The sequence below is a fragment of the Remersonia thermophila genome, chromosome 4 (genome assembly GCF_042764415.1).
Source record: "Remersonia thermophila strain ATCC 22073 chromosome 4, whole genome shotgun sequence".
Lineage (NCBI taxonomy): Eukaryota > Fungi > Ascomycota > Sordariomycetes > Sordariales > Chaetomiaceae > Remersonia > Remersonia thermophila.
The window spans coordinates 2,680,478-2,692,283 of record NC_092220.1 but is presented as its reverse complement, the minus strand read 5'-3'; the positions used below and the strand labels follow the sequence as shown (position 1 = coordinate 2,692,283).

The following is an 11,806-nucleotide window of genomic DNA, read 5'->3' as shown; positions in this document are numbered from 1 at the left end:
CGCTGCCGCCGCCCCCCCCCCCCCCCCTGGCCCAGGCCTGCAGGAGCCCAGCAGAGCAGTCAGTGTAGGACCATAACCCACCAATGCCGGGCGAGGAAACCTGTCAGCACTGCGGTACATACCCCGAAGCAGGCCCCAGGAGACTTATCGGCTATCGAGCCATCGGATTGGCGCTTCTCGTCCCGGCTCACGTGCGGGGATGCGGAGACACTGCTCGAAGCAGAAGCTGCCAACGACCGACCGCGACCGACGACCGGAAGCGAGAGAAAACGTGGAAGGTGATGCCCTGCTTCCTGCACCGCGGCCCTACGTATACAGAAAAAGACCTCGGACCTGTCGCAGCATCTTGCCTCTTTTGCCTCCGTCCCTTCCTCGTCGTTGCCCTGCCAGCCCCTACGGTGTATGTAGTAGTACAGAGACTGAATTCTCCTTCCCTCCCACCCAAACAGAGTTGCCGTGGAAGGAGCTGCAGCCCCCCTGCCAATAGTTCAGGCACATAAGACCCATAAGACCATCTCGTAGGCACAGGATCCATCTCGAGCACGTGCGCCAGGGCCGTCCTGCACAACAACCTGGAAGCTCGTCATCGACAGCTGGCTTCCTGTTCAGGTGATTCTGCCGCGATTCCGCCCAAAGCCCCGACGTCACGGCAAACGTGGGAGCCGGCTTCGTCTGGAACCATACAGCGCCGTTGTCTTGTCTCTCCCCAAGTTTTCTCAACCTCAGATCTTCATTCGCCCTCATCTTCCGGCCCCCGATCCATGTCCCTGACTTCCCCGATCGAACGGTCTTCCGGCGGGCCTTCGTACTCGTAAATCTGAAAGAATCGACCGGGCGCTAGTTACATAGTCCGCACTTGTCGCCTCCTCCATCGTGCGGCCGCAAGACGGTGTTTGCTCCCCGCCCCCCCCCCCCCCTTCTACTCTCTCCCTCCAGCTCCCGCCGTCTCCACCTCCTTGGAACCTCTCTTTCGCATCTCACCCATGATTAGCATCAGTCGGTCATCAGCCGCACTCCATCCACCTAGGTCCCAACATGACGGTCCACCAGATCCCTGCATGCAATCTTCCAGAACAGCGGCAAGCCGATCACCCATCCAAAATGAAAGGTTAAGTCGTGCGAATGAGCCAAGTTCATGCGCCGACACAGCCCGCGTCGATCATGGCCCTGCAGTCTTTACGAAGAGGCTTACCGGCATTCCGGGGCCGCCGGGCAGGGTGCCTCTCTTCTCACTGGCCCAGCCACTGTGCAGACTTCCCACAACGGCAACTTGGTGGAGCTCTCCGTGCCCTGTGCCACACGGGCCGGGCTGCAGGGGCCCGCCTCATTAACCTTGCATTAACGTCACGGCGAAGCCCCCTTTCTGCCAGGAACAGGAAAGGCGCGTTTTTTTGCACCGGAACCATCACCAACAACCTCCAGGGCTACAGCTCGTCCTATCCTGAGCTCCTGACGTCGATACCTCGGCCGACGGGCGTCATTGTTGCCGCCATGTGCCTTTTCTCGAGTCTTTGGCCTTGCCAGCCACCTGCAGCCGGCCTTTCACCGGTCCACTCCATTCACACGCTGGACAGGCCGAGGCCTCAAGGGCTTTTCTCTCTCTCTCCGCATTGACACCATCCTGCTCCGTGCTTCTGATGTAATTTCTCCATCTTATGCCACATTGACGATGACGAAGACGCTGAGCTCCGAGAGAGGATATCTGGCTCCTCGGCACGTACACGTGTACACGGGCCCTTCTATTCTTGTCAAATGGAACATTTTTGCTCATCATGTTTCCAGGACTCCATCGGCTTTCACGTCGCCCCTGCGAATGCCACCGTCTGTCAATGCGATTGCCGCGCACACCGCTGCGTCATCTGGTCGTTGGAGCCATCGCACATGACCGAAGTTATGCCCCTGAGGTTCCAATGGGCTGGTTACGGCGGGGACCCCCTCCTCCCGTCTCTTCCTCATCACGCCCTTTCTCCAGTGGATGCTACATGCATACTGTTCAGCTCCGGCGTCGACATTGGAAGACCGGCATGGCCGGCGGCGATTGGGGCGGCTGCTGAAGGACCATCGTTCGACTCGACCCTTCTCCTGGTTGGACGAGACTGTCACCGCAAGTCCTTCCGCAGGGACGTGTTATGGTCGGCGCCAGTCGACGATATAGCCTCATCTCGCCTGCTTAGCACACCCCCTCCCAGAGAGGGGCATTCGCCGCTCCCTGTCACGGCATATGTTGGCTATTCAATACCCTACCACGGCGCTGCGTTGCTCTCGAAGGCTGCTGCGCATCCTTGAGGCCCAGCACCAGGCTCGGACCTCCGGGGAGACCCTCACCGGTTCTTCACGCCCAGAGGAAATTGCTGGTACCGTGCTGAACAGTGCACATAGGAGAGGCTCTTCCGACCCACAAGCTGAAGTCGAGGCAAGGCCCGGTTTTGCTTCTACCTGGTTAGGTTGTCGTCAATCCTTCCTCTTTTTTTTTTCCGAAGATGCTACCCTAACATTCAGCCCAGACTATTTTGCCCGCTGCGTACACACGATACTACGTACTGCGTGAGAAACTTGAAGCACCTATTCAGCCTGCGGCTCGGTGGAATGCGTTGTTTTACAAAAAAAACAAGAAAAAAAAAAAGACCCGGACCGGTTGGCACCTTGGGTCTGTCTACCTGATTGGCAGATGTATAGTAATGAAGATGGTGAAGACCGCTTCACGTATCCAACCCGGATGCTTTCCGATTCTCTCGGGTCATTGCCGTCGGAACACACCCCCTCGTCCGGTGGGTTTCTGGCTGCGGCTTTGTCTGAGAATACCACCCTGTCTTGGAGTCGCAGCAACCAACCTCTGTGGCAGAACCAGGGACAACAACCAAAGGCCCAGAGACATTCGATCTCTTTTCCCGTGGTCCCGCCGCGCGCTACCCTTCTCCCGGAATCAAACCACTCTCTCCATCTGCGGCCGTCGTGAGACCGTGACGATTGCAGCAGCCGCATCTCAGTCGCCTGGCTTCTCGCGCCCTGGCACATAACCATACGTAATCTCTCTTTCTCTCTCACACACAAGCTTCTGGGGTACGCTGAGCGCTTGCGTTACCTATCGCCGTGGGCTTCCGGCAGAAATTGCCGGTGGACTGCCTTTGTTTTTTTTTTCGGGAAAGAGGGACAAGCAGAGTAGTAGTGCAGTGACTTGACAACCCCTCCGAAAGCTGTGACCTGTACGCCGGCCTGCATCAACCTGCATGCTGCAAGTGATGCTTTGATTGTTTTTTTCTGCTTCGGTCCTGGCCTGCAGAACAGTTGACAGCTTCTGGCCGCAACTTCGGGACGTGATCCCGCAATGGCGCTGGGGGGTGACAGCGGGCACCGACGCTTGGGCGCCCGGATGGCCGGAGAAAGTAGCCAGGAAAGGGAAAACGGCTTCTGGGCGCCAAACTAGGGCGATGGGGCCAAAGGCGCTCCCAGGAGCGAGGAGGCTGGTCTTGACCTCTCAGGTCTTCGGATCTTGCGGGCTGCTTCCGGTTGACCTGGTCCAACATCTTCCCCGAGACGCACCTTGACGAGTGGTCAGTCCGAGTCCGGTATGTTTTGGCATCCTTGGGTAGGTAGTAGGTCGGTAGGCAGGTAGGTAGGGAAGTGTCTTGCCCCGTGAGCATTGCGCTCAGCGGTCGTCTCGAACCTCATTTGCAACTCGGAAGTTTCTATTCTTATCCTCTTTCCTGGGGTTTGTCGAACCAAGTTTTCAAGGGCTCATCAATTCCCAACGTGTCTAGTGTAGGGACCTCCTCGGCTTATCGATTTGAACAACCTGCAGGGTACAAGACGGCTTCCTTGTCGTGCCTGGGTCGCTGGTGACGGGTTCGCATCGGTCTCAGGCTTGACGTCCGAGTTGCGAAATGTGGCCTAGCCTAGCCTCGCCTGAGGGTTCGAGACAAGACCAGAAATGGAGGATACCAGGTACCTCTCTATGTAGAAACATGCCCACATGCCCAGTTGGGTAGTCGATTCGCCGGCAGAGGCTCCGCAGGTACCAAGTCGACCGAGAAACTCCAGATCGGACTCTCGGGGTAGTGTACGCGGTCGTGCTAGTCCCGGAGTCAACTGCACCGGGCTGGAGCCGCTTTGGATCCTGTGCTACCGAGGCCGATGCCCATCTAGCGCTTCGTCGGGTCCCGTTCCGTCCCATGCACCAAGGAAGCTGCATTGTGTTCGAAGTGCATTCGTCTCGTCTCCAAAGCCGAGCCCTGTCATCATGATGTTCGCCTGGGCGCTGGAAGCATAAGACCCAGAAGGGAGCTGGTACCTTGCTGGGGGTTTGTCATGGAGGAATCCCAGCCTCGCCAGGAAAGACTCCCATCGACCTTGACGATCTAAAGCAGCAGCGAGGAGAAGAAGACAGCGTACAATGAAAGATGTAGTACTCGTGTGCTGGCATATATCAGGATTGGTGTTGATGCTCTCTCTCTCGCGCGCGCGGGGAGCACTGGGCAATCCTTCTCTCGTGCCCAGAGCCCTCACCTGCACATACAATTATTCTCCTGAATATGACCGTATGATGATGACGATGATAATGATGCAGGGTCACTGTGTAAGTCCCGGTCCCTGAAGCGGTTCATTTAGGACTACCCTTCGCTTTTTAGTCTCTCGAATCTTGTTGAGCGAACATTTGGGGTTGGTCCATGAGGACATGTCTACACAGCACCTGCTGTGTACATCAACGAAGCCAACCCCAACCCTGTACGTTAGTTACTGTATACATAGTATGTATACAAAACAGGGGCAATATCAACCACCATAACTCTTCCCAGCCGTGACCGACATTGCCAGCATTACGATACGTATCGTTTTCTTCCTATGGATTGTGCTCATAGATTTTGCAATCCAACAAAGCTTAGTTATTTTTTTTTTCTCTCTTGCGGCCACAGCCCTGCGTCTCATGGTGGGGTGGGAGATGCTGGGCGGCCGGGATGGGCCCAATCCCGCACCGTATTCGTTACAGCTCCGTACGGCCATTACGTACGGTACCGTCATCGAAGCGTCGCGGCTTCGGGCCCCAAGCTCTCGCTCACCGCAGCTCTTTTGTGGCACAATCAAACCGTACCTCACCTTGAACCATCAACGACGGCTCACTACACACACCTCGGCCCACACCGCGGCACGCAGGATGGACGGAACCACGGCGCCCCCTCCGCGGGCCGGACCGGCGTCGGTGGCGGATGCGACGGGCGTTTTCATGGTGGCCGTTACCATTCTGGCCTTTTTCCTGCCTCTCCTCCTCATTTTCCCGCCCTTCCCCCCGTCGCAGCGCGACGCTCTTCTCGAGACGCATGTCCAAGTTGGCGTAGCACCGGCCAAATCGGCACTGCATGACGCCAACCGCAAAAGGGCCGATGCAGCTAAGAACGCCGAGAAGGAGCCCAACAAGGAGACCGCCAATACCACCACCAACACTACCGCCTCCAAGACCACCAAGACCACCATCCGCAGCCTCTGGATCTACCCCATCAAGTCCTGCCGCGGCATTGAGCTGCGCCAGAGCAAGGTCCTCGCCACGGGCCTCGAATATGACCGCCTCTACACCCTCGCCCAGCGAGAGAGCTCGCCCGGGTCTGCTGCTGCATCTTCGGCCGCCGGCACCGACCATGGCGGCAGCCCCGATTGGCACTTTATCACCCAGCGCCAGTTCCCGCTCCTGGCCACCGTGAGCGTCGACCTCTTCGTGCCCGACGTTGTCAAGGCGCGCGGCCATCCGTCGACGGCCTCGGCCCAGCCGTTCCTGCTCGTGCGCTTCCCCTGGCGCGCTCCGGGCCTGCGGGGCGCCGTCGCCTGGCTTGCCGCCAAGTTCACCCGCGGATGGTCCGCCCAGCCCGAGATGGAGTTTGTTCTGCCCGTGGCGTTCCCCGAGGACCCGGAGGCGGCCGCCGAGCGCGGGTACCGGCGAGCCACCGTCAAGATCTGGAGAGACGTGGTTGAAGCCCTCGACGTGAGCACCGAGCTGCCGCCGGAGCTGGGCCAGTACCTGGGCGTCTCCGGCCCGCTCGCCCTGCTCCGCGTCGATCCGGCCCGATTGCGCGCTGTCCGTCGTTGCGCCCCGTCCGCCGATGCCGCGGGGTACCAGCCCGTGACGGGATTCCAGGATGCGGTAAGTTGGGGCTATTTTCGTTCACCCATGCGCGCACTCCATGCCACCCGCCTACCTACCCATCCACCCATCCACCTCCTACACGCCTACTGTGTACGCGCCGCAAGGTGCACGCTCCTCTTGCCGCTTCTCCCGTACTTCCGCCTACCGGCATGTGAAAAGCCGGCCGCCGACCCCGCATGATGCAAGGGCCGGCCGAGAATTGGCCCGATTGCGGCTTTTTAGCCATCCTAAACCTCCGAGACGGAAGCATGCAACGGCACGGTGCAAAACAACAAAACAGGCTAGCTAACGCGCCCGTGCCGGGAAACCCCGCAGTATCCCCTGCACCTTTTGAACCTCACTAGCGTTTGGGACTTTGAAGCCAAGATCGACAAGGACGACGACCTCCGGGAGCTGGACCCCCGGCGGTTCCGCGCCAACATCATCGGTGAGTTTGCAGAGGGCGTCCGGCTGGTCGCCACGTTGGCTGACGCCGAGGCTGACACACGCACACCTTGCAGTCGACGGCGGCGAGACCCCCTACGACGAGGAGACGTGGAAAAAGATACGTTTCCTTCCTGCCCCCGGCAGTACGCGCACCCCTTCGACATTCCATGTGTCCTGCCGGACCGTTCGGTACGTGCCCTTTTTTTTTTTTTTTTTTTTTTTTTTTCGTCTCCTCTTGGCTCGCTGTTTCACCAAAGCTTCGCTTCTCCGGATCCATGACATTCGCATTCGACGCGCAATACGCAATGCCCGCCTCAACCCACACACGCTCCGCTAACAAACACGACCCATTTCAGCTGCAAGCTCCCCAACGTCGACCAGGACACGGGCCTGCGCCACAAGGCCGAGCCCGACCGCGCGCTTCGCAAGTACCGCGAGGTCGACGAGGGGGCTCCGCACAAGGGCTGCATGGGAATGCAGATGACGCCGCTGTTTCCTGGGGCGTCGTCGTCAACCAACCCAGAAGACCTGGAGAGCTGGGTCGAGGTGGGAATGCCGGTCGAGGTGCTCGAGAGGGGGGAGCATAGATATATTCCCATTTAATGGTGGCTGGCCGCATCGTAGGCAGGGTTGTGCGCCTGTGTGCTTTGCTGTGTTGGAAAAAGAAATACTACAAGCGTATAGGACTGGGGAGGGGAGGACATTGGATGCTGGGGGACCGAGATGAAATGTGTTTGTAATTCCAATTCCATAGAAAGAGAGCAATCTCGCGGCCGAGGGTCGAGGGACACGTCCAACTACCACGTAGTTACATCAGGTCCGTACGCCTCCAAGAGAACAACCATCCATCTCCCAACAAGGCACCGCTCACCAAGAGAAAAACAAGGGCATTGAACATGATGAACGCATAAATTCGTAGATCCACTCCCCTACCGAGGTAGTCATGCCGCAGTCCTTCCACACCCTATGTCATACACATAAACCCAATCCACCGGGACTCCAATCCTCTTCCCTCTCCCGCCCCTTTGGCATCCATGAAGAGCAGCCCAAAAGAAAGCACACCCAGCCAACGACACACCCGCCCGCGTAAATACACAGACAAACCCAACACACACACACATGCACACACACGCGCGCGCGCACACACGCACCCATCATCAGCATCCCCCCAGCCACCCTGGACGGATAGACCAAATAAGAATAAAAAAAAAAAGGATCACTTCAAATCCGCCGGCGTCAAGGCCTGCACCATACTCGTGCCCTCGCTGAAGCGGGTGCGGAAGATGCGGTTCGCGTTCTGGAACATGCCGTCCTTGAGCGAGACGACGATGAACTGGGAGCCCTTGAAGCGCGTCTTGATGAGGCGGCCAATGTTTTGCGTGTGCGACAGGTCGAGCGCGGCGTCCACCTCGTCCAGGATGTACATGGGCGCGGGCTTGAACTGGAGGAGGGCCATGATGAGGGAGAGGGCGATGAGCGACCTGTTTGTTTCATTGCCAGGTTAGATGAGAGATTGACGAGCGTTGTTATTGTTGTTGTTGTTGTTGTTGTTGGTGGTGGTGGTGAGGAGAGGAGAGGAGAGGAGAGGAGAGGAGAGGAGAGGAGAGGAGAGGAGAGGAGAGGAGAAGGAGAAGGAGAAAAGACGTACCGTTGACCACCGCTCAGCTCCGTCAAGCTCTGCTTCCACACCTTGCCCAAGCACACCTTGACCTCGAGCCCGTCCGAGATGGTCTTGCCCTCGGGGGGATCCAGCTTGGCAAAGCTTCCCGGCAACAGCTCCGAAAAGATCTGGCCGAAATCGGCGTTGACCTTCTCCCACGTCTCGTGCAGGGCCTTCTTCTTGTAGTCGTCCAGGCTCACGATCGTCTCCTCGATCTTGCGCTTGTCGCGCACGACGGTGCGCATCATGTGCTTGAGCGACACCTCCTTCTTCTCGACGCTGTCGATCATGTTCATGACCTTGGGGTTGATCTTCTTCTTGAGGCCCTGGCTGCGCTCCAGCAGGTTCTTGTGCGTCGCCTTGCACTCGGCAATGTTTTGCCCGTGGAAGTCGTAGGGGGTGCCCGGGCGGCCGAACTGGTCGCGGGTGTCGGCGATCCACTCGTGCTCGTGCTCCATGCGCGAGACGAGCTGGGCGGCGGCCTGCTGCTCCTTGTGGAGCTTCTCGATCTGGTGGCCGAGCTTTTGCTTTTCCAGCCCCTCCTCGGTGAGGCGCGCGTTCTTGCTGCGCATGGCCTGCTCGAGGGCGCCGAGCTCGTCGTCAAAGGCGTGCAGCTTGGAGCGCTCCTCGTCGAGCTGGGCCTGGGCCGCGTCGTGGGCCTCCTTGAGGCGCTGCTGCTTCTCGATGAGCTCCTCGACCTCGTGCTCCTGGGCGCGCAGGGCCACGTCCATGTCGTGCAGCTGCTCGCGCGCGGCCGCCAGGTCGGCGGCCACCTGCTCCGAGTCGAGCTGGGCCGTCTGGAGCTCCTTTTGCAGGGCCTTGTTGGCCGCCTTCATCTTGTCGAGCGACGCGCGCAGCTTGTCGACCGAGGCCTGCAGCTCGACGAGCTTGGCGTCCTTGTTGTTGTCAAAGTCCTTCATGTCCTTTTCGATGCGCTTGATGTCGGCGCTGGCCTCGGCCTGCCGCCGCTTCGCCTCCACCATGGACTCCTTGAGCCGGGCGATCTCCTCCTTCATGTTTTGCACCTCCTGGATGATGGACGACGACGAGTTGCTGCCGATCTGCTCCTCGGCGAGCTTGATCTCGTGCGTCTTGAGGTCCAGCTCCTGCTTGATCTTCTTGGCCTGGTCGAGCCTCGACTTTTCGCGCTGGATGAGCGACCGCAGCTGGGCGAGCTGCTCCTCGGCCTCGCGCAGCTGGCGCGTGATGTCGTTGAGCTTCTGCAGCGTGACGAGCACGCCGCTCGAGTTGGGCGCGCTGCCGCCCGACAGCGTGCCCGAGGGGTCGTAGGCGTCGCCCTCGAGCGTGATGCTGCGCATGCGGACGTTGGGGTCGAACGTGACGCGCTTGGCCGTCTCGGCGTCGGCGCACACCAGCGTGTTGCCAAAGACGTACTCCATGGCCGCCGACACCTCGTCGTCGTAGCCGACCAGCGACAGCGCGAGGTCCACCTTGCCCGGGCAGATGCGCTGCGCCGTGGCCACGGTCTGGGCCGACGCGCGGAAGGCGGCGATCTTGTTGAGCGGGATGATGGTGACGCGCTTGCGCAGCCGCCCGCCCTGCAGGAGCTGGGTGCCCGTGACCTCGGTGTCGACCACCACGTTGTACAGCCGCCCGCCGGCGCACACCTCGAGGGCCGTGGCCGCCTGGAGGAACTGCTTGTCGACGGTGAAGAGCTGCGCCACGAGGCCCTTGACCTTGGACCGGTCAAAGTTGGGCACCGGGTCCGCGTAGTGGAAGTCGATGTTGGCCACCTTGCGCTTGAGCACGTCGGATTCCTGCCGCAGGTTCCGGACCGTCTGCTGGAGCTGGCTCTCCTGCTTGTACAGCTCCTGCTCCGAGCCCGGCTGGAACCCCAGCTTGGCGAGCTCCTGCTCGAGGCGCTGGGCCTGCTTCCGGAGCCCCTCGAGGTCCTTGAGCAGGGCCGCGTTCTGGTCCCGGGCCTTGAGGGCGCGCGGCTCCTCCTCCCGGATGCGCTTCTCGAGGTGGGCGATCTTGATCTTGGCCTGCTCCTGCTCCGTCACGGCGGCCGTGACGCGGTTCCGGGCGTCCTGCAGCTGCCCCTGGTACCCGTTCTCCTGGCCCTCCTTGGAGGCGACGCCCGTTTGCAGGGTCTGCAGCAGCTCCTCCTTGGCCTCGGCCTCCTTGCTCTGCTTCTCGGCCGCCTCCTTGGCCGCGTCGTGCTTGGCTTTGATCTTCTCGTAGGCCTTGGTCTTTTCCTGGAGCGTGGCCTCGAGCTCGGCCACCGTCTTCTCGCAGGCCGCCCGGCGCTCGCGCTCCTCCGCCATGCTGTTGCGCTTGAGGTCGGCCACGGTCGCAAGCCGGACGAGCTCGTTGGCGTGCTTCTTGACGGCCTCCTCGAGGGCCTGCGCCTTGCCGCCCTTGCGGAGCTCCTTGTCGCGCTCCGCCTTGACCCGCTGCACGTCCTCCTCGAGGTGGGAGATCTCGCTCTTGAGGCGGGCGGCCGACTCGTCGAGCTCCTTCTCGCGCTGCTGCTTGGCCTCGAGCTCGGCGGCCGACTGCTTCAGCTTCTCCTGGCACCGGACGTAGTCGTGGGCGACGACGAGCCTCGTCAGGCGCTCGAGGTCGTTCTGGGTCTGCTGGAAGTCGAGAAAGGCGCGCTTTTCGGTGCGCAGCTTCTCCAGCTTGGGCTCGATCTCGTCGCGCAGAAGCTCCGTGATCTCCTGCAGCTTCAGGTCCTTCTTGGCCATGGTCTTGAGCGCCTTGTCTCTCCTGTCCTCGAACATGCGGGTGCCGGCGGCCTCCTCGATCATGGCGAGGATCTCGACCGCCTTCATGTTGAGCACCTTGGTGATGCGGCCCTGCATGATGAGGAAGTTGGGGTTGTTGATGTTGAGCTGGACCGACTGGAACAGGTTCTGCACCGTCTGCTGCTGGGCGCGGTGGCCGTTGATGAGGTACTTTGTGGTGCCGCCGAGCACGATCTGACGCGTGACGCTAATGGTGGCGTATTCCTCGAAGCCGATGGGCGATCGCTTCTTGTCTCGGTTGTCGAAGACGATGGTGACGCTGGCCTTGGTGACGCCGGCCTGGCCGCGCTTGTAGATGAGGTCCTACGGAGAGAAAGGGTGAGCACCCTCGCTTTCCTTGCGGACCTGGCTCTTTGTCGGGGGAGGGGGAGCGGGAGCGGGAGCGGGAGCGCGAGGGCGCCGTACCTGGAGGTTTTGCGCGCGCACGGTGGACATGTTGGTGATGCCCAGCACGAAGCAGATGGCGTCCAGAATGTTGGACTTGCCGCTGCCGTTGAGGCCCGTGATGGAGTTGAAGCTCTCGTCCCTGTCGCCCGTCGGTGGTCAGCCCGTCGCGTTCTCCTGGTGCTCTGGCCATCCTCGGAAGCACACACCATCCTGAGATGACGGTTCGCACGGCGTACGACTTGAAGCCCTGCACACAGAGAGACACCGCGGTCAGCACGTCTTGCAACCTTGCAACGCGGGCGGCCAGCAGGGCATGCCGGGAAGAGCTGGCGGGGAGCCGTACGTCGATGATCAATTCCGTCACCCTCATGGTGGGCGACCTTGGAGGAAAGGAACTTGTTCCTCGCGTTTCGTCCTGGCGTGGGGTCTGTC

The 11,806-nt window shown here is 60.4% G+C and overlaps 3 protein-coding genes across 3 annotated transcripts; 2 read left to right on the top strand and 1 right to left on the bottom strand.

The window, feature by feature from the left end:
* Positions 1-1,669: 1,669 nt before the first annotated feature.
* Positions 1,670-2,286, top strand: VTJ83DRAFT_4909 (uncharacterized protein; the record flags this gene model as incomplete). The annotated part of the gene is made up of 2 exons (XM_071011450.1): positions 1,670-1,725; positions 1,785-2,286. 2 exons carry the CDS (start codon positions 1,670-1,672, stop codon positions 2,284-2,286), a joined length of 558 nt encoding a protein of 185 aa, XP_070866359.1.
* A 2,863-nt stretch (positions 2,287-5,149) lies between these two features.
* VTJ83DRAFT_4908 (uncharacterized protein) lies at positions 5,150-7,159 on the top strand (the record flags this gene model as incomplete). Its single annotated transcript, XM_071011449.1, has 4 exons — positions 5,150-6,127; positions 6,446-6,557; positions 6,631-6,745; positions 6,913-7,159. The coding sequence occupies 4 exons, from the start codon at positions 5,150-5,152 to the stop codon at positions 7,157-7,159; spliced, it is 1,452 nt and encodes a 483-aa protein (XP_070866358.1).
* Positions 7,160-7,772: 613 nt separating this feature from the next.
* On the bottom strand, positions 7,773-11,744 carry VTJ83DRAFT_4907 (uncharacterized protein; the record flags this gene model as incomplete). The annotated part of the gene is made up of 5 exons (XM_071011448.1): positions 7,773-8,037; positions 8,205-11,290; positions 11,393-11,513; positions 11,581-11,621; positions 11,718-11,744. 5 exons carry the CDS (start codon positions 11,742-11,744, stop codon positions 7,773-7,775), a joined length of 3,540 nt encoding a protein of 1,179 aa, XP_070866357.1.
* Positions 11,745-11,806: the final 62 nt, after the last annotated feature.